Genomic DNA, 23,962 nt, shown 5'->3' with positions numbered 1-23,962 from the left:
CAAAAGAAGTTTAGTTAGCTGTAGAAATATGATAAATCACCAGTAATTTGACTGTGAGCAGAAGCATGCCTTGTATGCAGTTTTCAGTTCACTGTTTAAAACAGAGTGTTTGTCTGTTTAGAAAATCTACTCTTTTTGTTATAAATGGGAGCAGGATTCTCAATCCTGTCTTTCCAAGATAGCACAAAAACTAATTAAAAAAAAAAATCTATATCTAAGTAAAGTTGTTTGCATATATTTACACCCGATATCTTTTTCACATATGGTTCAACATAAAACTCCTGATGTCTGTACATAGATTATGAAGATCTGTGTGCCTTTTTTTTTTTTTTTAATGACTGAAAGTAAGAATTGAAAAAAATTTTGCAGCAGGAAATGGGGCCTGGGCACTGGTTGCTGGACTCTTGGTTACATAACCATGTGAAGCTGTCCTGCACTTTTTACCATGTACATGCTCCACTCCCGCTGCCTGGTCTTCTCCTGGTGGCTCCAAGCTCCTTGTCTGCTCCATATTCCTGGCTGTAGGTATTGCAGTGTTCATCATAACAGGGGTTGTGTCACTCTGCAGTGTGAGAAAATGAATGTTAGGTGCTCCCTGTGAGGCAGCAGTTGGCAGCCCTCTGCTAGTGAAAGGCTGTTTCCACTCCAGAGAGTGAAGTGTGAACAGGTTTGTCTTAGACATTTATCTTCCTTAACTTGGCTTGAAGGGAGTAAAAGCAGGCTTTCCAGCAAGGAGGCCTCTTTCCTGAGATGTGTGTTATCGATGTTAGTGGAGATGATAAACCAGGACACTCGTCTTTCTCTCTGAATTTGTTCTCCGCTTCATTATTCAGTTTTACATTTTTATGTCACTTCCAGTTCTCTTATCACAGTGAAATCTTTCAGAGTGGATAAAAGCTGAAGGCTACAAGCAGAAACCAGAATTTTTCAGCTGCCTTTGCTATCAAGCAGCAAACATCAGTCAGAAGCCCAGTGTTTATTTTGCTTTTGTTACCATTCCTGTATGAAAAAATGTACATAAAAGGGCTGTTTGCTGACTTTCAGTGATTGGGAGAGCACAAAGAGCTGAGTAAAGGGATTCAGAAGGAAGAGAAACAGAGTTCAGTCTTGAGTCATGGAAGATGCTTTCCTAATCCAGCTCTTTTTGCATGCATCTGTCCCCGTGGTGGCTTCAAGTGTCCTCATAGAGTCCACCCACCAGCACAAGTGCTTAACTTAGGTAGCATTCCTTAAACATTCCCTCCCTGAACAGAATCTTTCTTCCTTTATCTGCCTACCCTTGCTGGAAGGGAGAACTGAGAAACTGGGAACCAGTATGGGCAATTTAGGAGGGATTTTAAATTTGCAGGGTCCTTTGAAAGGGTGCAGCTTCAGAGCAGAGGTTTGCATTAACACTCAACAACAGGGTTGGAACCACAAACCCACAGGAGAAGGGGCAGAGCTGGATGGATCAGAGGAAGTGGTGGGCCAGCTTTTGTAGGTGTTCTGTCAGGAGCAAACTATTTTCCACAGAATTTCAGAGCGGAAACTTAAGCTTTCCTAGCAGCATTCCTGGGGAGCAGAAGTGCCAGTGATTAATCCATTTCCAATGAGGACAGGAACCGAAGTTTGCCCCCTGCTTTGCAGGGTAATGCCTGCTCAGGAAGAGCACCTGATTTCTGTGGTTCTTTGGTGGCCACTTTCTGCCTGGAAATGTTTGGAGCCTGTTTTGAAGCTGTGCAGAAGAGCATGCTTGCGTCATCCAGAAGATGCAGTGAGTCAGTGCAGTCCTGAGGGAGCTGTAACGGCTCAAACAGAAACTTGGAAAACGAAATGGGGATGGATTTAAAGATACAGCCTTTGTGGCCAGTGCTCTGTTTAGAGATGGTCTGCACTCGTGGAAGGCTTTGGTGAGGAAGGGGTTCAATGGGGGTTTTGCTGCTGTAAATATGAACTAGAGCTTTATGAGTGATCCACCTGGGACAGGGTGTGGAACTGGAAGAGGGTGTTAAGCAAGTTCTTCTTGCCATTATACTCAGTGATTCGGTATTCAGGGAATCTCCATGAATTCTTCATTGATATGTGTATTTTGGTATTTTAATGAATAACTTATTGGGAGGGACAGGAAGGAAGGAGGGGGGCAGCCTTTCGGTTTGGCCCCCACTCATCATTTTGCTTAACGTGTTCAACCGCCTTCAGATCTGGGATGGTTTCCACAGCATTACGAGCTGTGCTGTTGCTGCACTGCAGCTGTGTTGGGATTGCTCTTGGACCAGCTCATCTGCTCCCAGAGGAGGAGGTCCTGCCATGGAATTTCCATGTGGTTTGTAAGGATGTGCCCAACTCCTCGATGGGCCGTAGGTGCCACCACCATGGGGAGATTTGCTGTCAGTGGACACTGACCTTTCTCTTCGTGTCCACCCACAGCTAGACAAAATGGCTATGGGATACCTCCTTCCTTCAAAGCCAGCAGTGGTCATTTCAGGGATTAGGTGTGCTCTTCTTAAAACACTTTCTGTTTCTATCACACACGAAGTAGCCAAGGTCTGTCATGATACTGTTGTTGTGTTGGTTGTTCTATTTGTAAACTTTCTGGGATGTTTGTAGTATTTGGATACCTCAAAACCACAGATGAATTAATCTTTATGGTCTATTTCTGGAGGGGAAAAAGTGGCCTAACAGTGAAATGAAAGGCAATTTCTTGTGCTTCATATATTCCCTATTGGTTTTGCTTCAGAATTGAGATCCCATTTTCCTCATTTACAAGGCCAGCAGAACACGGCTGTTCCTCCCAGCAGAGGTAATAGAACATAGCAAAAAGTCCTGACAAATCTCCCCCCTGGGCTGGCTCTTTTCCTGCTGGGAGAGGGTAATTTCAGGTGCTGAACTTTGTCATTTTATCTGAGCAGGACAGGGTAAGAGGCATCAAAGCGAGCTGGCCCTTTACAGGTAAGATGATCCTCTGGAGTGACTTTTCTGAAAATGAAAAAAACAGTTTTTTGAGAGCCGAGAATGAAAAAAAAAAAAGAAAAAACCTGTATTTTCCTGTTTGTTCAGGTTTTTAAGCAGGGGCAGCTCAGTCCCTGGGCTCCTTCAGAACTATACTGACACTTTATTATCAGGAACATTAAAACATTTTGTGACTGTAATGTGCATGCACTCCAGTGTTACAGTTTAGCTATTGTATTCAGACCATGAAAGCTTCATTAGTTCATGTTGATTGAAGAGTGATATGGTCCCCAGCCATCCTAATGCAAATCAATGACTCATTTATATCTTTAGAGTTGAATTTAAATTCCTATAAAATTTTAGAATTAGGCAAGTAATTGCATTACATTTTTGCAACTTCTGTGAAATTTTTTTTTAATTATTTACACCTAAGGCCATGTTTCAAACCTGTGACCTCATCCCCCATAAAGCAAAGCTATTTCATTACATCATAGCTGTGCAATTTGACTTCTGATAGCTGGATTTGCATTTATGTTGGATCCATTAAATATTTGTCTGCTTGAAAAACTGGCAGGCATTTACATGTTAGCATGTAAATGTTAATTAAAAAAAAAAATAAGAAATTGGTATTCTTTTGGCCTTCTTGCTGGCAGTTTTGCTGAAAACAAATGAATCGTAGTTTTCCCTTCCATCATCACCTTACTTGGCTCCCAGAAAAAAAATGATTAATGAGTTTTTTGGCTTTGCAGCTGCAATATTTGATTGCAGTCTGACTTCACTAGTGATGAATACGGAAATATTTCTGCACTTAATTGGATATTATCAAATCCACAGCAGGTGACTAAGACCATAGTCAGATGTAGTTGTTCTCCCTCTTTTGCACTGAGCAGGATCTCTGAGGGCAGATTCCCCTTCGTGGCACTTTCCCCTTTTGTATAGTGATATCAGTTCACAATTTACATTCAATAAATATTTGAGGAGCTTAGTGTCCAGGATCTGCTCCATTCCCTTTGCATTTTAGCACTGAATTTGTTCTGATTAAAGTTAAGTTTCAGATAAGTTGGATGAATTCAGGGTGGGAAAGGATCAACATGTATTTGAAGCAGTGCAATGCATCAGTCTTGTACAAGGTGCCCATTTGCAGGCTCCATATAAATGTTGAATATTTTGGCTTAATATTTATAATCCTTAGCAATGGCCAACCATCTTCAAATCCTACTGAGTTCCAGCACTAATTTCCTTTGCTGAAACAGGTTAAAACACATTTATGGTGGCTCTGCAGCTTTAAGTTGCCTTTTTTTCTTTCCCCGAACCTCTTCTGTCACCTATCCTTTGCCAGCAAGTCTTGTGAAAGCAGCATCCCTTGTGATTCAGATCAACTGACTGTCTGGCAGCGGGATGAGGCAGTGCTTGGGAGGATCCTCCTTTGGGAATTGATCCAGGGCCGATTTCCGAACCCCCTGTGCCTGACCCCCTGTGCCGGACCCCACGCTGCCTGGGAGTAGAATGCTCAGGGAATGGGATTGAGCAAACCTTCCTCCCAGCACTCCGGAGAGGGCAGCACCAAGATTAACAGGAATGTTTTCTTGGCACTGTAGCCTCAGGAGCTGCCGAGTTAAACTCCTTGCTCAAGCTTTACCCCCTTGGTAACACCTCCATGGCATTGGTTATTCATATTAAAACCAGAACCAACAAAGGGACAGTTGCCCAAACTTTGTAAAATGGCTATTTTTGCACATTCAGCCTCAGATGGCGTTTGACCCTTAATACAGATGGTTTCACTTAATGTATTTTGTTTAAACAATCCCTGTTCCTGGAAGTGGTTTCAGAATAGGCTGTTCCTCATTGCTGTTTGTGTTTGCTTTTTCTTATGATATTACAAGAAGCTTGAAGAGAGTGTATTCAGAACAGGGCAGTAATCAGTGTTCACAGGCATTTGTGGAAGCCTTCGTATTTTCCAATTAATACGATGTTGACTCCTCAAACTTTCGAGACTGAAGTGGTTTGGAGCACTTTTGTCCTGAGGCTGTCGAGCTCACTGCATTTCTGTTATTCCTCTATCTGAGTTTAAGAGATCTCAGGGAGTCCCAGTGCATTTATGTGGAACAGCTTGTCATCTGGGATACCTGTTTTCCCCCCCAGAATAGGCTTCTTGGTGCTCCAACACACGAAAACCTCCTTTCTCTCAGATGCAAAAAAAAGTGTTCTTTGTGCAAGGAGGAAAAAAATTGTCTGTTGTCCTTGGATCTCTCTCCTTTTTGTGTCTGTTATAATTTCTGCGTGTGCAGGCTTTTGTCAGGTGGTGCAGGATGTGTTGTTCATACTGAGCACATCCTGGATGAGCTGTGAAAAGCCTCCATCAAGTTCAACATCAGGAGTCTTAAAATCCTGCCCTCTCACAGCCATGCTGCCATGAGGCAGCTCCACTTGATGGAAAGAATGTGAGTGCCCTTGAAGTACATGAGAAATGTGGTTTATAAGCTGGAAGTTGGTGTCTTGAGTGTGTTACTGAACGTTTCACACTGGTGTAGTACCTCCAAGCAGTGGGTCTTGAGGCTGGGACCTGATTTGTATTTAGCTTGCTCAGAAACCAGGTGGCACGAAATCTTTTATGTTTGAAAAATATGGAGACGTGAGTCAGGTAATTGTTTATCCACAATGACAAGAGAAACCTAAAGAAGAGTTGGAAATAAAACCATGGTGTGTCTATTCCTAGAGCATGTGGTTAAGCAGAATAGTTAATCTTCCTTTATTTTATTTATTTGTTTTTCTTAAAATTATTATCTTCTAAAAGTCCAGGCACTGCTTGAGGAATTGACAGTGTAAGCAAAAGCTACCCAAGGTATCATCAGCTCTTTCCAAAACAAAAACCTGCTAATCCTTCCAGTGATCTTGTGACATCCTTTATAAACACTTCAAGTAGAATTAAAAAATGAGAGATCACGTAGTCTGTGGGGTTCTTCCTCTGTGCTTTTTCTTGCTCTTAAAAATGGTGTGTTACATGGCTGAAAATCCTTTTGTGTTACCTCCTCGGTATCTGTTGCAGTGCCCAGGTTTCATCCCCCTTGACTCCAGAGCTACTGGAGATTTCTAGTCCTGTTTCTTTCTCCAGACTTTCCTCTCCTTTGAGATTAATTTTAAAATAGGTTCTCCTGGCACCCTAACTGCTGTGTGTGGTGTAGGGAGGGATTAGGGGAACACAGCAGCTCTTTCACCCTCTGAAAATCCTCTGGTCCTGTTCCAGGAGCAGGACTTGCAAAGACTGAGCTGAACCAAGAGAAGGGAGGAAATTGGGATGTTTGGCTTTTGCTCTGGGTTTTCCCACCTGATGTTGGTTCAGGCCAGACTCTTCCTTCCCATGCATTGCTACATGTTCTAGGCTGCTTTTGTTCACTTATTTTCAGTCTTTATTCTTGCAGTAATTTGATATAATATCTCTAACTTGGCTGGGCAGGCAGAGGAACTTGCACAGGGAATCTTGAGTACACCATGGACAATGAAATCTGGGCTTTCTGCATGAAAGCCTACCTGACTTACATATCACTGCCATGAGACCTCAGGATGGACTGGAGATCAATCAGAAATAGGAAAAGCTGTGAATTTAATTACAGATTGGTCATATCTTCTGTCTGGAGCTTCATGGAACACCCCCGGAATCAGGAGAGGCTCAGAGAGGAGCTGCAGAGGAACTTCATACTGCAGAAGGTTTCTCCCCAGGCTGTATTTTCAGAGAGCACTGTCTGTATTGCAGCACTGCTGCATATCTGGGTATCTGTCAGCTCTCTAGGAATTTGAGGCATTGCATTCCCTGGATCCAGACTGGAGTGCAGCCAGTTACTCGAGGCTGGCTGAAGTACTTCCATTTCAGGTGGAAGCAACTCTCTCAGCACTGAATGACTCTGTGGTCCATTTGAGGGTCTCTGAATGATTAATGAAATGGATCTGTAGCTGGTCCAGTCCAACATTTACATTTATTTATTTGGGGTTTGTTTGTGGCTCTCTCAGCAGGAAAGGTTGGCAAGATTAAGATGTTCATACAGTCTGTCAATCCAGATTATTTTCTCAGTATTTTGAATTAAGAAACAGCTTTCCTAGCCCCCTCATGATGCCAGCACTGTTATTTGTGTGAACATACAGTGAGGAGAGCCTTCATGTTCTTGAACTGGGTCACCATATGGTTGTGTGAGCACTATGCCAACAAAAGAGAGAAGATGGGAAAGGTGGGACCAAGGCACTCTGTGTTTAGATGGGGTTAACTGGCTGAGGACCCTCACTCCCTGTCAGCACAACCTGTAGTGCTTTCCTGCTTCCTGCCCTCCTGCTCCATTGTGCCAGTTTTCAAAGCAGTGACAGGTGTTTTACTTTTGTGTTTGTTTGTTTGATCATTTGTGCAGATCCTCAAGATTTACTTCTCTCCCTGAACAGTGAAGTGACTCGGCTGAACCTGAAATGAAAGAAGTGGCAGCTCTAGGGCCAGTGTGGTGCAGGGTCAGATGGCTTGTAGGGTGCTGGCAGTCACTATTCCTTGATTCCTCTGCACTTCTCTCTATTTTCTGTCTGGTATGTGGGCAGACAGAACCTCCAGTCTTTACTCCAGCAGCTGTAAACCTCAGACCACATGTAACATATCTGCTCTGGGAATGGCTCTCATTAGTGGTGGGCAGGTAAAGAGGGAGTGAATAGGAAGGAATTTTGGACTTCTCAACATACATGGAACAGGCAGAGTTTGGGGTTACTGGAGGTCAGTAGCACTGATTTCTTTCTTACACCTTCCTTTTTCTTGCCAGTTTTGCATGGAAAGGCAGAAAACATGGAGGTATCCCACAGTCTCATGCCATTTTCTAAATCTAAGTGCAGATATGACAAGCATGATACTCTAAGCATACCGAGGAAAACTCATCCTGAAAGAGTTTAGTTTAAGAGATTTTGCCCCTTATGAATTCAGCATCAGACGTTTGCTTTGTCTTGATGGTGTGACCTGGGGGGGTATGTTCCCTAGCTTTTAAAAAAAAAAATCCAAATAAAAATGTGTTTTTATGTTTAGGAATTGAAAAAGTGTGTTAAACCCTTGTGAGAGTTTAGCACTAGGTCAGGCATTCAAACTGCATTTGCACTCAGCAGTGCATGAGTAAACTGGAGACCTCTTCCTGCATCCCTGCTCCAGTTGGACCAGGACAGAGGTGTATATATACATTTTATTTTTGCCTTTCTTCATGGTGAAGCAGCTTATTTCTGTCTGCAGTTTCTTCCTGTTGGCCCCAGTCTTCACAGGAAAAAACACTGGTCCTGCCTTTACGTCATAGTCCCAGCAGGACTCTTAAAACTTCTTATATTGTGTCCTGACAACAAAATAAAATGCTGAACTGTTTGGAGGGAACCATTGCTGCAGGCAGTTCTAATTAACTGGAAGCTTTTCCTTTCTGGGAGCATATATTTAATTTCTTACACTGGTAATAATAAGCAATTAGTGCTGTGGAGCACCAGGCACTTACCTGCACATCTGAGGGAGGCTAAGAGTAGATCCAGTGGGTGGATAAATAGTGTAATTCAAATCAAGTGATTGTAAATGACTTTATATAGCATCTTTTATACTTATACGGATTATTTTTTATTTCTGTAGTTACAAAGGGCTTCTACTTCTTTCTCAAAATAATATGTATTTCCCTATGGGTGAATTAGTGACGTCTGGAATTCCTGAGTGGAAGGCACTGGGGTTTGGAGTTTGGGGTTGGGTTTTTTTGTGGTTTTTTTTTATTTATTATTATTTATTTTAATTAAAAAAAAAAGCACACTGATTGCAGTGTCAGGAAACATGTATGGTGTAAAGGTTACTGTCTGTCGATACTGATACTGTTCAAAGGCACTGTTTAGGATTAGATCCCTAGAGAAAAATGATCTTTGCAATTGAATTTATCCTTCTCTCCTGTTGCTGAGTATGGTACTTGAAATTTTCTCCATTTCAGAAAATTACAATAATCTTTGCTGAATTCAGTGCTGGAACAGCTTAGGCGAGCGAGGATAGAAGTGATGTGTGGCTGGGAGGGGAACCTTCACCTGCCTGGAAATGGCTGTAAAAATGTTAATACTGCTGTGAGACCTCCTTTGTGCAATCAACTTTAAGGCAAAGGAGCTGAACAGCTCTTAGGTTTGATCGATTATTTGTTTATTTGTGGATTATTATTTGCCCTGTGTGGTTTTTTTCCTCTTTGCTTTTCAAGTACTTTGGTGATTCCCATACCTGTGGCAGCAGCAGAAGTGCAGGACACATCCATAGATCTGTGCCCAGACCTGAACCTGAACTCTCCAGCTGGGGGAGAAAATGCAGCACAACCAAATCACCTGGGTGGAGAGAGCTGGGGAGAAAGGAGTTTCAGCTGGTGCCATAATGTGAATTCAGTGGCTGATGCACCAAGGGTTTTCCAAGTTGGCTGGTGTTCAGGTGCTCAGGACAGGTCAGTGTTCTCACAGTGGGAGTGACAAGGTGCAGGCACGGACCAGTGTGTGTTTACAGCCAGCGCTGGATAAACCTCTCCTCTTCCATGTTCCTCCTAATCCCCGCTGGGTCTCCTGCAGCAGTGGTTCAGTAATACTTGTTTTCTTTTCTTCTTCTCCTCTTCCACCCCCTCCTCATGTGTAATTTGATCTCTGAGGCCTGCTCTTCTGCTTTGGCAGATTTTTCAGCTCTTGAATGGAGACATTAACCACTTAGTTACTGGCAGGACTAAACCCTCTTTACTGGTCCCTCTGGCTCTTCCTGTGGACGTGCTCGGAGTTCCTCAAGAAAAGCCCACAAACTTATCAGTTCTGAGCTCCCAGTTTTACCCTCTTCTTTAACTTTAATTTTTTCATCTGCATTTCCTTGCCTTTTCATTTAAAAGAAATACGGAAATGCTCCCACTCAAGATCTGAGTCAGTATTTGGCAAAGAAATCTCTCTAAAATTTATTTGCTGATACTTTCCAAGCATGTATCTTCTCTGATTGCATCCTGGCTGTCTTGTGAGTCCTCTCCTCCCTGGTCTGGCAGAAAACACTGACCTTCAGTAGGATTCCTAAACTGATGTGACTCTACCTATTGCACAGAAACTCCCAGTCCCTGCTCCCTCTTTTGCAACCTTAATAAACTGCCTGGACAAGGGAAGTTCAGTCATTACAGTGAGTAGGAATTTGTGCAATTTTTGTATCTTTAAGGTACACTGTTGTTTTTTTACATCAGAAAAGTGCAAGAAACTTCTTATTTCTTCTTTGCCTGCAGATGTTTCAAAAAAACATTTAATGGAAGAGGCCCCAAACTTTTTCAGTGATTTGTGACGAGGCTGTTTAGACTTGAATTTAACCTTGTAGGCTTCAAATCCTAATACCCCAGGCAATTCCCTGCGGAGCCCACAACCCATCTTGTGTTTTTACATGAGTACAGTGAAGACAGACCAGCACTGCAGGAATTTAGTAGTGCCTTCTGCCTTGTTACTACCTTAAAAAATAAGGATTCTGCCCTGTTGCTTGAAAGGAATTTCAAATACTTGAGCGTCCCATCTCTGAAATCCCATCACTTCCCAGCCTCCTCCTTCACTCATGAAAATTGCAAATAACAAACATCTGTTAAATCAAGGAGAAAACCCAACAAATGCACATGCTTTATTGCAAAACCCGTTGCTTTCCCGTTGATGTGTACAGTGGACTTTTTGTAACCTGGCTTTTCTTTTTTTCTTGAAGTTTCTTCCTGTGAGATTGGGACTTGCAAAGTCCAAGTGCCAGAAGTGTTAATATTTCAGTATAGGTGCAGACACCTCTCTGTGCTCTTGCAGGGCTGTTCATGCTGTGCTGGATGGTGGCTGAAGGAAGGAAAACACTCTTTGCCCTCAGGTGTTAACTTGCCTTTGTTCAAATCCATGTGTGGGGTTTTTTTTATTTTATTTACAATAATGCCTATTGTAGCATGGTCAGAGTAGCAGCAAGAGACTTTTGTTTCTAACATGCTGTTTTAACTAGCTGTTGTAAACATGTCAGCTGGATTTTGAGAAGAGCTTAAACAGGAAGGTAGAACAGTGGTTTCTAAAAATGCTTTGTGTATGAAGTGGAAAAGGAAAGGCAGAGATTTCTATGTAAAAAGCTGGAAGAAGAGAGACACTGGCAGCACAGGTGGAGTGGTTCTGAGGTTGGGCAGTGCTGGAGAAGGTTGGGGTGGCAGTACACATTACACACATCTCTGAAGGCACACACACACATGTGGGCAGAGCAGTAAAACCACTTGAGCCCTGTTTATCTGGGTGTGCATTCCTAAAGCCAGTGGTGTTAAGGATTCCTAGTGCTCACCAGAATGGTGGAAGTTGGGAGATCCTTCAGTATCCTGGTTGCTTGGGCTTTCTCCTGAGGTGCATGAACACACTTGGAAAGTTTTACTGGGCTGATTTAGTCATTCTGTGTGCACACACCAAGGAGGACTTTTCTCCCCCTCTTGCCCGTTACGTGGCAGGTATTACAAATAAATCCCAAACGTCATCACCTTGTGAGCAGTGCTGTCATTTCCAGTTAGCAAAGAACCTTGGAGTAGCCTGGAAGACTTGTTTCCACTCATCCTTTTGGAGTAGTTACAAGGTGTCTGAACAATTCCTTGAGACTAAGAGGTGATTGACTCGAGACAGTTGCTTAAATCTGAGGTAGCTTTTAACGGGCTGGGTGTGGGATGTGTGCTCACCTCGAACCCTGCCAGTCTCAGACTCACCTTCTGCCCTGCTTTCTTTGGCAGAAGGAATTTCTCAAAGCTCTTGTGATTCAATCAATGTAATTGATCCGCTGAAGCTGGACTCTTTGCAAAAACAGCTTTACAAGACTCCACCAGTGTGCTTGTGCTTCACTTGCCGAGAAGGTAGAGTTTAGTAGCCAGGATTTTAAAGTGGCTGGTCTCTATTTAACAGACACCAGCATCTCCCCAAACATTTGGCAGTTTGTATCTAAGAGTGGATGAAGTTGTTTAATAGTGGAGGACCTGAAAATCCAAAGTAAAACTGGAATCTGTCAGTCAAAGCTGGACAAATCCCCAGGAAAACAGGCAATGCTGCATTTGCTGTTGGATCAAAGAGCAGCTTTCTTACAGCTGCATCTGTAGCACATGCTGTGGTCATTCATGGATTTCGACAGAGGCTTCTTTGATCATTTTCATATACATATACATTTTTAATCAGGTAATGGTGATAGAATGTGTTATTCCACTATGTGAGAGATGTTATCAGAAGAGAACTGTGTAGCATGGGAGTGTTCTGTGGCATGGATCTATTTTTAGTCCTAAAGACAGTTGACCTATGGATGCCCAAAATCACATGTAATCTTATCACTTACTCAGAAAAACACATCTCACAAATTATGTGATTCTACATTTTGTTGCTCCAGAGACAAAAAAAGTGTTTAACAACTGGCACTGAGTGCCAGTTTATCACCTGTGGGGAAATTCTCAACTGCATTTATAGAAGAGAAAGATAAGGCACAGGTAACTCAAAACTGTAAGAAAGAATCTGCTCTTTTTCTGGCATGCTCCTTTACTCCTTTGCTTTAACCACTACTTTGTGATGTTTTCAAGTGACTTTTTCCATCCCAAATCATCTGACTGGGACTATCAAAAAATACCCAGAGTTTGAGACTTCAACTTTTGTTATCTTTCCATGTTTCAGAAGAGGATTTTAAACCAAAATTAAGCTCTGCTTTTAAATGGGCGACAAACACTCAAGCTGTTTTTAATGGTATTGCAACAAAATTCACTCCAGCTGCTAACACGTGGGATCATGCCAAAACTCACTTTCTGTTCATGGGGTCCAGTCCTTTCGCTGCTGCTGTTGTGTGTGTGACCATCCTCTTTTGGGGAAAAAAACCTGTCCTCAAATTTTGGGTAGCTTTAAGAAAGTAAAGAACAAATATCTGTCTGCTAGAAACAGCTCAAACACGAAGGCCGTTGGCTGAATAGGTTTGTGCTCTTGTAGGAGCATGAACAATAAAGGCTAATGGATACTGGATTGCATTAACGAGAGCAGAGCCAGCAGGTCGAGGGAAGTGATTATTTCCCTCTTTTTGGCGCCTGTGAAGCCACATCTGGAGCACGTTGTCCAGCTCCCTCCTTCCCCCAGAGCAGATGCTGACACACCGGAGGGAGCCTGGCGGGGGCTGGAGCCGGCGGTGCCCCCCGGGGCCAAGGGAGCTGCCTTTAACTTGGACAGAGCAGAGGGGATGGAAGGGGTCCCAGTGCTCTCATAACCACCCAACTGGTGGCTGGAGACTCTTCTCAGAGGTGCACAGCAGAAGGAGGAGAAGCAACACTTAAAACTTGCAGCAAGGCAAAGCTGGGTAGCTGCGAGAGGATGAAAAGTGTTCAGTGGCTCAGCAGACTCAGTTAAAGTTTAGCTGCAAAAAGCCTGGAAAAGCCTGATCTAGAGAGATAGCTGCCCTCTGAGCAGGAGCAGGAACTGGAGACCTTCTGAACCTGATCCCAACCAAATTGTTTTGTTATTCTGCAACACAGAGCCTGAGTTGAAGGTTGCATCAGTCATTGTAGTCCAGAATTCTGCGCACGTTTCATGACTGATTTTGTTCTAAGATGTGTATATGACAAACAAACCTGAAAGGGATTAATAGCTGACAGCTGTAACAGTGGCAGAGGTTGTGTGACACTACCAATATGGCTTTTATTTCTGTATCACCAGTTAATTTCATGACATTCAGGAAAAGCAGAGGGTGTTTGCTCTAAGTATTTACAGCCCAGATTGCCATGAGACAAAAGAGGAAATGTTGAAGGATGATGTTTGTAGCACAGGGACCACACAAGCGTGTCTGCCTGGAAGCATAAAGGGAATTAATTTGTTTATCTACAGAGGAAGTTATCCCAGGATAGCTCTTTGTGTTTAACTCCCCAAGTGGATGTGTTTCTCCTGCAGTGAGGTTCTTCTGCAAGCGGGTTAATTTAATTTGAGATGAGGCATTCTTCTTCAGGAATAAGAACCCCAGGAGTTCATCAGGAATGTAATCCACATTAATTCTGCTGGTGCTCATTGTGTTCACCTTAATTGTAATGTCTGGGTGGTGTTCATGGGGGACAGCCTTTGTACTGCCAAGGAATGCTGTGGGGATTCCTCATTCCTACAGCTGCAGGAGTAGCAGGATAGGGATGGGGATGCTCCTGACATGGAAAAGAAGTTGTGTGCAAGATGCTTGGTCTGCTCTTAAGACATCATTTCATCCCAGTTCTCTAAACATGGGCCAAAGCACGTGAGGACTGAGCTCCTTCTGTGATTTATGTAACCTTTCTCCTCCAAATCTGTGTTTAACTCCTCTTTTTTTTCTTTCCTTTTTTTTCCTCTCTCCCAGTGCATTTCCACACAAGTTCCATGTTAGGCAGGAAGGGAACAAGTGGATTAGGTATTGGTTTCTCTTGAAACTTTAGTGCTTCCATAAAATAGAAATCCTCCTCCAGAAGTGGAAGGAGGATGGGAGAGCGTGGAGGGAACTGTATCATTGTCTTCACAAAGCTTGTGCAGCCTCCCAGAGGTGGGGATGGCATCTGGGGCCTCATCTCTTTGCTGAACTGTCTGAATTGAGGAAATGTTGAAATGTTCTCACTGTTTCTTGATGTATTAAATGGGAATATCCACGTTCATGTTTTCTGAGAAAAACATGAAAGCGCTTCGAACATCACACTGTCCTTACTGTGATTATTTCTCTGCTAGAAATGAGACTTTTAAAAGTATTTAAAAAAAAAAGATGCAAATGCTATTATTGCAGTTCAGCACGGGTTGAGAGATCAGGGATTTTTTTCCAAGCTGTCTTTCATGTGTACACCCCATGGATCAGAAGGCTGAGGCAAAGTAATGCTGTAAAATAATGTTTAAAGAGTCTGAGCAATGTTTGCTGTTTCGGAGGCATGGTCCTCAGATGCTGGAAGCATGCAGTTTCCCCTCAAGTATTCAGTGTTTGAAAACGTTGGAGGGCAAAAGAGCACTAGCTAGTCAGTAACCTTGCCAAAATAAACTGTCAGAATGTGAAGGCAAGCTTTCAGGACAGAAATGAGGATTTGCTGCTTTGTTGGCTCTGTGTGTGACACACCAAGCACTCCACACGTTGCAGTGCGGTTTGTGCCGGGATCAGCTTCCCAGGCCGTTTTCCCCAACCTCTCTGTTTGGCACCCCTGATGAGCTCTACACCCTTGAGCACCTCTTGCTCCGAGCAGCAAAAGCTCCCCGAGGTTTGGGAGATGAAAGGGGATTTTTGAGTGGAAAAAACTGCAGTTTGCTATCTCCGTTAGAGAGAGATGTATATAGATAAATATATGTGACAAAAGCGATGGTTGTTTCAAAAAGGACACGCATGACGATGCTAGAAAATAATCTATAAAAAATGCAAAATCAGAGAGCTCTAATTAACACATAGCCTTGAGAAACCTGCAGGGGAAGGGCACAGTTTGCAAGGAAAAAGAACAGTAGGTAGTGGGAGAGCGAAAACTTTTGGCAGTATCTTGCTTGTGTCACTGCATCAGCTGAAACCTGAGTCCTGTTGCCTGTAATTAGCACAGGGATGCTAAGACAGGATCCCTGGGAAGGAGCTCCAGCTCCCCCGCCGCTTTTTGTGCCGGGTTACAAATGGGCATCGCTCTCCAGTTGCTTCTCCCCGTTCCCAGTGTTCCAACAGCCCCTTAATCCGCTGTGCAATGACACGCTTTGAAGACTTTGCCGCTCGCCCACACTTCGCTTGGCGCAACCGCCGCGCACAAAGCGCCAGCGCAGCAGCCTCGTTCCTCCATCCCTCCTTTCCCCCCCGCCTTCCCAAACCGAGCAGGGGCTCTCCCAGGAGTGGGAAACCTGTTGGTTTTCCCCCTGGCCTCCGTGTTGCTGGGAGAGGCGCAGGCAGGAGGAGGTTAAGGAGCGAGGGCGTTGCTGGATGCCTGATGTCATGGAGGCCGGCGGTGGCTGAGGGGCCCTTTGTTGGCAGCGGAGCCCCAGCTCCCAGCGCTCGCCCGGCACGACTGACTCTGCCCAACTTGGTTGGCTTCGCTTTTTTTTTTTTTTTTTTCTTCTTTCTTCTTTTCCTTTTTCCTTTTTTTTTTCTTTTTTTTTTTTTCCCTCCCCCTCCTCCTCCCTCTCCCGCCAAAAGAGTTGGGAAGGAGGGAAGATGGCTGGAGTTAACTCCCTGGGAGAGGAGATGCGGGGCCCCTGGATTTTCCGCCTCTCAGGCTCACCCTTGTAATGCTTTTCAGAGCCCTGGATTTCGTCGACTTTTCTTGGATATTTTGTTTTAGACTTCTCCTGGACTTTTTCTGACTCTTACCGGATCTTTTCAGACTTCTTTTTAGACTTTTAACGGATAATTCCACAGTGAGAGAAGAAGCTGAAGGAGGGGGGGAGGGAAGGGAAACCAGACAGCCGAAGCCAAACTCTAACAAATGAAAATGTTGGAGATTTGCTTGAAATTGGTGGGTTGCAAATCGAAGAAGGGGCTTTCCTCCTCCTCCAGCTGCTACCTGGAAGGTGAGTACCCAAAGGGGCTGGAGTTGGGTCGTGCTCCCAGGGGGCACAACCCGATCCCTCCACTATCCTGGACACGAGTTATATCCCTCTCTTGGAAGTTGGGGCCAGGCTTGGGGGCACGTTTGATCCTGCCCAGGTTCAGGCTGGGTTTTTGGGTGTTGGGGTGAAGGAACCGAGGGGTGTTCGTGGCGTCCAGACCCAGGTGCCTTTCATTAAGTGCAGTTATACAGAGGGAGCGCGGCTCTACCATTTATGGTTGTAAAATGTCAAGTGATCTTATTGCCGAGCCCATAAACAAATCCGTATCTTCAGGCCTCAGCTTTATTTATTTTTTTTTCGAGGGAAGATATCCCTTATTTTGGACATTAAAAAAACCCAACTCCAGACTCAAGAAGAGAATTTAGATGAGTCCATCCGTAAAATATTTTCAGCGTGAGTTAACGCATAATGTCTTAGTTAATTTTGGTTATCCCCTTCTAAGTTTGCTCTCCACAGGCATTCACTGAGCTGAATTTTCTCGCATGCTTGCTTTTGAGAAGTGATTTTTGAGTCACACCCATGGTTGCTTGTAGACAATGAGATGTTAAACATATGGACTCAACTACTTGGGATGGAAAGCCTGGGCGACTGAGGCACCGTGCTGGGTGGGGGGAGTTTGGGGTGAGGTCTTGCTTGGCATGACCTCATGGCTTCACACCCCACCTGTGGAGCAGCGTTACAGTCCCCCCATCCAGCCCCAGCCCCTGTGTCCGACCCACTGGGGCCGTCCAGGCTCCTTCAACTTCTTTTGTGTTGCTGGATGTTGCCTCAGTAAAAATAATCCACATGCCAGGAGGACCGTGCTAACTCATCAAATCAGAGGCACGAAAGGCAGCAGCTGATTTCCAGGGGCCTATCGCGAGTCGCTGTTGCTCAACTCTCAAATATTCGGTGCAGAAACGGCCCTCGGAAATTCATAGGTTAGGAATCTCAAAATCTACAAATGGCTGCTCGTGGCAAACTCACTTGAAGTAGTTTTGGATCAAGAGTCTGTGTTTGTCGGGTGCATTTAGTGGCTCTGAAGAATTTTCTGTTCTCTAAAGTCAAAGAACGGTTTCCAGAGGACTTTTTTTGTTTATTCAAAGTTTCAGAAACCAAACAGAGGGTAGATGGATATGAGTAATTTTGATCTTTTTCTGTGACTGAGTTCTTCTGTGATCTTTTAAGTCTATAAAACCTCTGTCTGTGTCCCCTGCCTCTGGTATTGCTCAGTCTGTGTGTTGAGAATGAGCTCCAAGCTGTGCTGGGCCTCCTCTCTGTGCCGTTGGATCTTTCAACACAGCCCTGGGAGAACAGGCAGAGCATCTGGGGCCTCTCTTCCCTGCAGAAATGAATGCTAAAGGATGATGTTACAAGGGTGTTACCCTGACTGTTTTTGCAAGTTTTCTCTTTTGTGTTCCTTACAACCACTGCCCCCCTTCCCACTTTGCAATGCAGTTGCATAATAGGATTAGAACATAGTTTAACTTGGCCATATCGGCAGCGCGGGTTAAGAACGTGATCATTAACACGATTAATATTGTAATATTTTCACCTTCTGCTTCCCTGAGACTGCCGTTGCATATTTATTTTTTTTTTTAATAATGGGGTGGGAAACGAGCATTGAACTTTTAAAGGGTCTTCTCTCAAAGTAGCTCAGTCTCACTTCTCAGCTCAGCATGGGGCAAAGCTGAGTGGCGTGTTAAAGGTGAACAGATGTGGCAACTGCGACCACGATGTGACAGTCAGTCAGGACAGGCAGCCCAGGACCCTCATAATCTACTGGGGACCTCTTGGAAAGCAGGGTAGCAGGGTAAGAAGTGAGAATCTATACTCATCTGGTGGGGAAAAAAAAAATAATTAAAAAAAAAATAGGATTTTTTGTTGTTCCTTTCTAAAGCTGAAGGTCCCCACATGGTATTCCTGGGCAGCTTTCTTATTAAAATTATTATGAGGTTGAAAGTGCTATTGAGGACTCTTTAGAAAGAGTGGTGGTGGCTTGTCCCAAACCCCTGAACTCCAAGGGCATGAGTGAAAACCATTTGCTTGCATTGCCCTTAAGAAGATAACGAGTTTTTACATACGGGTTTGTTAATTTTGATAGAAACCACTTAAGCTTGGCAGATCATGAGAAGGGGACAGTTTTATGTCAAGGGTCAGAAACTAGAGATCATTGCTCCTGGATCCCTGTGAGCAGCATGTGATGGCCAGTCCATTCCCACGGGGGTTCCACAGCCTCTGTGAAGCTTCTGAAAGGATTAAGGAGATGATGGTGATATCATTGGAGGATTTAACTTTGCTCCTGATATCTTAGTTGTATGGGAAGCTGTTCAGGACAAAGGGAAAGCTGAAAGTTTCTTTACTACTAGTTTAGGAAACCTTAAACATTAGGTGCTTGGAAAACCAGTTGCAGCCAGGAGGATGGATGACATTTTATTTAATTCAGTTTCTTATTTTGTATTTTGTGTGTTTATAAAAACATAGCAGTGCTTGGTCGATGAATAGCAAAAATCAAAAGAAAATCAAGTCTGTTACTTGTATTTTTAAACACATTTTTTGAGAATACTTTTCTGAGTCCGGATTTGGTGTAGGGCTGATTTAGTGTCAGCCACATGTCCTTTTGACCAAGTAATCAGAAATGTGGTTTTCTTTTCATGGTGGTCCCTTCTGAAAGGCCTTTATGCTCTGTTAGTTTGCAGGAATGAGGATTGTTTGTGGATCCTCTTTGTGGTGGTGTGGAGGGCTGGCAGGTGCTGTGGCCCATGGCTGTGTGTGGTACTATGCATGGGCAGGCTGCTCTGCTCCCTGAAGAAGCTGAAATCTTTTCTTAACTTCATCAAAAATAAGTTTCAACTGGTTCTAGTGATGACTGAGTTTTCATATTGATGTTTGAGCTGGGCATTTCTTTGCCCTCATTTCTATTCCCACTAGTAAATATTATTTTAAAATGTGACAGATCTGAATTTCTGTCATCTGCTTTCTCCTTTCTGCCTTTGCCAAAGTGAATAATTCCTCACCCACTTCACACCAAGAAAGGGTAAAGAGTAGAAGGGAAGAGGCACAGCGAGTAGTGCTGCCAATCTGATCAGGAAAACAGAACGTGTCCATGTCCCAAATAGGGGCTGAAATACTCTCGCTGCCTTTTTGGGCTTGGCTCTACCACTGAAAGGCAGAAGCCTTGTTTAAAACTTGTCAGTGTTCACTGTGAAGTTTAAAAAACTTTTTGGGGACACTAGTAAAGTCCTTTTGTTTTCTAACTGAAATGATTCCTGTCCTGCCAGCTGTCAGACTGCCTCTCTCTCTCTGTTTTTTTTTTTTTTTAAGAGTGTCTTGTAACAGCAGAATAGACAACCCTGGGGAGGAGCAGCAGCCTGTAGCCATTGCCCTGTTCCTGGAGAGAGAGGGTTTTTAATGTGTTTGGGCACATATTGAGCCAGAGCCAAATCAGCAACGCAGCAACTCATCCTGCCCTGATGTCACCAGGATCAGCAGGGAGGGCTTTGGTCACCCTGTTAGGAAGAGCAAATGCAATAAGCTGGAGTTGCTGCCTCCCCTTGTAGAGTTCTTGCTGTTAAACACGTTTCTGGCTCTGTAATGGCGTGTTAATTATGTGCTTGTTCCAGTGGTTCTTGCCTGTCCCATCCTCATTTAAAAATCTGGCTGATGGTGCTTTGCTACCATTTCCCATGGGATGTGGTGAGGAAAGGATTATCATTTCCTGGGGAAAGCTGTAACTGTTTTCAGACTTAAAACTGATCATCTACAGACATGTTAGTCCTTCCCTGAGCAGTCTGTGGGGCTGCTTAGTAAAACAGGGGAATATAACAGTAAATCTTGGTGATTCTTGCTTGGTGCATTCCCTTCCCATGGCTCAGAAATGGACACACATCACTGCTTTTGCTCCCTTAATAAGGAAACCAAACCTAAAATTGGAAAGGTGAAGTTGTCAGAAATACTGAAGTGTCACTGAAGTTCACTTGGATCTTGTTACTCTTTCCCCTTCCTCTCCCAGAGGTTATTGTCTAAGGTCAGGAAGCAGCTTAGTAGCAGATTTGGGAATAAAATCCAAATTTCTGCCGTGCCCCCTATTCCACTCCATCCATCTACAACTGTGATTTGCTGACTGGGGAAAGATGATGTTTGCCATGTCACTAAGGGGTTATAAATGGAATAAATTCAGTGAATGAGCTCAGGGGGAACCTACAGACCTGTGTAAGAGTGAACTTCCAGAAAAAACCAACAAAACAACCCACAACCAAACAAAAAACAACAGATGTGTTTGATGATGGCAGAATCAGAAGGAGGGGGAGACAGCACACCACCAAGGGAGCTCAGTGTTAGACAAGATCCAGCCCTTCAGTTGGTGGTGAGGGCCCCTTTGAGCACAGGCACTGCAGCAGGAGCCATGAGTGTCCTCGTGACCCTGATCTCACTAAAGGGATGAATCTGAAATAAAACATGAATCCTTCCTTCTTTTTTGGGAAGATAGGGTTTACTTTTTTTTTTTTTATAAATTTTTAAATCCATATTCCATCAGGCATAGGGAATCCATGAGGGTCACTAAGGAAATATTGAACAGAGAGGCAGCTGCTCCATCTTATGTGCTCAGAGTCAGGACCATTTGGATGTATTAAATATCCATAACTATTCTGCCATTTATCATAGTTTCTTCCAGCGGAAGAGTACAGGGAATGTAGAGGAAGAAGGTTTAGGTGGCATGTGCTGTACCTCCAAAGAGATTACTAGATGTATTCTGCTCTCCCTCGCTCTACAAACCTTGTGGAAAAATTGCCAGCACAGTTTGTAAGCCCACAGGATGTTTGCTTTGCAGGGAGACAGGAGGTCTCCTCCTTCCCTCGGGACTGCCTTGCAGTCAGCTATGGAGAAGCCGAGTGTAATTCTGTGCTCCTGCCTTTTTTCCCAACCCTTCCCTTACATTGGGAAGGAAATTTGCTTGCGTTGATCTAGACCAGAATTATTCATGTCTGAGAACTTCTTACACAGCCCCTAACGATGATTCATGGCTTTGTATAAACAGTAATGAGCAGGAGATAGTTACCCTTACGAAACCTTTTAGTGTGCAAGCATAAATATCTCCTGGTAAAAAACTTAATTTAGGAGGGAAATGATGACATTCTTATGCCTAGTGCCTCAAAATATAAGCTGCTGTTGTCTTACTTCAAAGTCTGCACCACTTTAATTAAGAGTCATCATTTAGTTGGTGTTAGTGGAGTACTGAATTACAGCGCTGCCTCGGAACTCCTACCAGGAATCCAGGTGTTATCCAGAGCACTGTATGATCAGAGTAATAAATGACAGTCTTACTGGGATGCAGCACAAGACAAAGTGGATGCACGGAAGGAACGACAGCGCAGCGATAACAGATTGAATTACTTTTGCTTCCTGCCCCGTCGCCGTGCCAGGATGGCCTCCCGTAGGTGTAGCAGCCAGGCTGATTTATTAGGAGGAATCTGGCCCACTGAAGAGCTCAGAAAGTGCTGTAAAATTGTAGTTAAAACCAGCAGTAGGAGGCGAGGAAGCTGTTGAGAAAGACCCTCAATACGTATGAACAGCAATGTCTGATTCCTGCTCTGAAGGACTGGAATGTCTGGGCGAATTTACCGGAGAATCGCTCGCGGGGATAAACGCTGCTGACAGCCGGGCTGTACGTGGCTCCCAGATGGACGTGTCCTGTCTGCTTCTCTCGCTTCATAGGTTTGTGTCCTCAGTCTGCTGACAGCCTCCTCTTGGGGCCCAGCCCTTTAAAAGTGTGTTTTGTCACGGTCTATCAAGCTTCTGCTACACTCGGGTCACCACAACTCTGCTCTTTCCTTTATGCTCTTCTCCGTGTTGACTCAGGGCCTCATCCTCCCTCTCTGGCCGCCCATCCTCTCATTCCCCACCCCAGTTCTTAACCTGGGGTTCTGCCCTCTGGAAACACCAGCCCCACCCAATCCAAGAGTTGGGTCTGGCGTCTCCCCATCCTTCTGTCCTGCACAGCGGGGTTCATGCTCAGCATGTACCCACACCAGGGTGCTGGTGGCTGCTGCACAGTGGGGTCACATTGGGGGATACAGAACATATGGGCATCCTGGGCCACTGGGGTGGTTTTCCAGTTTCGCACATTCTCATATGTGTATTTAACAGCCCTTGCTCTTGTTGGTCCTTGGGTTTGCAGACATTATCACTGAGTCAGTGTGTGTAGGAATGTCATCGAGCAAAACCTGCCTTCCCTGACTCTCTCACTGCAGCCTGTGGGTGTTGTTGGCTCTTGGCACAGTGTTGTCTCACAGATGAATCGAAGCACATACCTTGGCATCCGTGTGCAGTGAGTCAGTCCCAGCATCCCTGGGCACAAGGGAGGGATTCTTGTGGAGCGCTTGGCTTTCCTCCCACATCCTCATCCATGGCTGTGCATGATCCGTCCTTCACTGGGCTGCGATCGCGCTGGAGTTGGAGGGGAGCCTGCCTTGGATTTCCTGCCTTCCTGTCGAATCTATGCCCCATGTGGGAGGCATTTTCCTTCCTAACAGAGGTTATGGTCCATCCCACGGAGCAGCATGTGCTGGTTTGTGCTGTTTTGGGGAGAGCATCACGGTGTGGCTCCTCGCTGAGGTTGTGTATGTGCTGCTTACAGCTCTGCTGTTTGTCTGTTCCAGGTGTTTACTGATGGTGTAACTCCTTGGAGTATCTCCAGTCACTGCAGTGCCCTGTGTTTGATAAGGGAGCTTAATGGGCTTGACAGGATCAAAGCATTTTCATGGTGAAATGATTATAGCTTATTCTGAAAGTGGATTTCCTCCTTCTTTATTCATTGTCCCTCTTCAAACAAACTCAGGCTATTAAAATATATTCTTCTGGAGGACACACAGGAAGGGGAGGCAAGGATGTCAATGTGCTTTGAAAAAAAAACACCCAACACATTTCTTACTTTGGAAGAGTGTAGAAAGTGGAATTATTTTGCTTTCAAAAATATATCTCCTTGCAGATACGGTTTAGCTGGGAAAACAGACCCAGCAGTATCTATATTTGCTGTTTTGTTCACATATAGGATACTGTGTTTTCCAAAGAATACAGTAGTACTCATGTACATAAATAACCACCCAGAGAGCCTTTTCCAGTGGTGACCTGACCAACACATGGAGGACGCCAGATTGTCTGTGGGTGAATAGTGGCACTTATACCACCAAAGCTTGGAAAATATTGTGTATTGTTAGTGTTTGCAGGGTTGGGAGCGTGTTTTTTTCAGCATTTCTCCATTGGGGAATGTAGTTTGGACCTGTCCCAATCCACACTTGACTTCCATATGTTTTCTGGTGTCAGTTGTATCAGTTCTTGAATCTACAAATATAAAGAGTGAGCTGTGCTCCCAGGTGACCTGATAATGTAGGAACCATTTGGCCAGGTATTTCTCCCTCCAAAGCCCTGCTGTGTTTGCCTGTGCAGAGGAGGGATTCAGCAGGTGGGGGCTGTTGCTGTGTAATGAGGAGCAGTTTTGTGGCGCAAGGGGCTGATG

The 23,962-nt window shown here is 44.3% G+C and overlaps 1 protein-coding gene across 2 annotated transcripts in view; it reads left to right on the top strand.

Annotated features, from left to right (window-relative positions):
- The window catches only part of ABL1 (ABL proto-oncogene 1, non-receptor tyrosine kinase), a 78,683-nt gene that overhangs the window by 30,429 nt on the left and 24,292 nt on the right, over positions 1-23,962 (top strand). Inside the window, exon 1 of one of the 2 annotated variants that reach the window (XM_051807809.1) lies at positions 15,363-16,428. The exons of the other annotated variant lie outside the window; for it this stretch is intronic. Within the exon in view, the coding sequence (XP_051663769.1) occupies positions 16,344-16,428 (85 nt within the window). The 5' untranslated portion in view covers positions 15,363-16,343. Of the gene's footprint in view, positions 1-15,362; positions 16,429-23,962 lie in introns of those variants that run through there. 2 annotated transcript variants of the gene reach the window in all.

The sequence above is a fragment of the Manacus candei genome, unplaced genomic scaffold (genome assembly GCF_025592945.1).
Source record: "Manacus candei isolate 608988 ecotype Guabito, Panama unplaced genomic scaffold, ASM2559294v1 h1tg000071l, whole genome shotgun sequence".
Taxonomy (NCBI): domain Eukaryota; kingdom Metazoa; phylum Chordata; class Aves; order Passeriformes; family Pipridae; genus Manacus; species Manacus candei.
The sequence above is the reverse complement of the archived record's forward strand: the minus strand, read 5'-3'. Positions and strand labels throughout refer to the sequence as shown.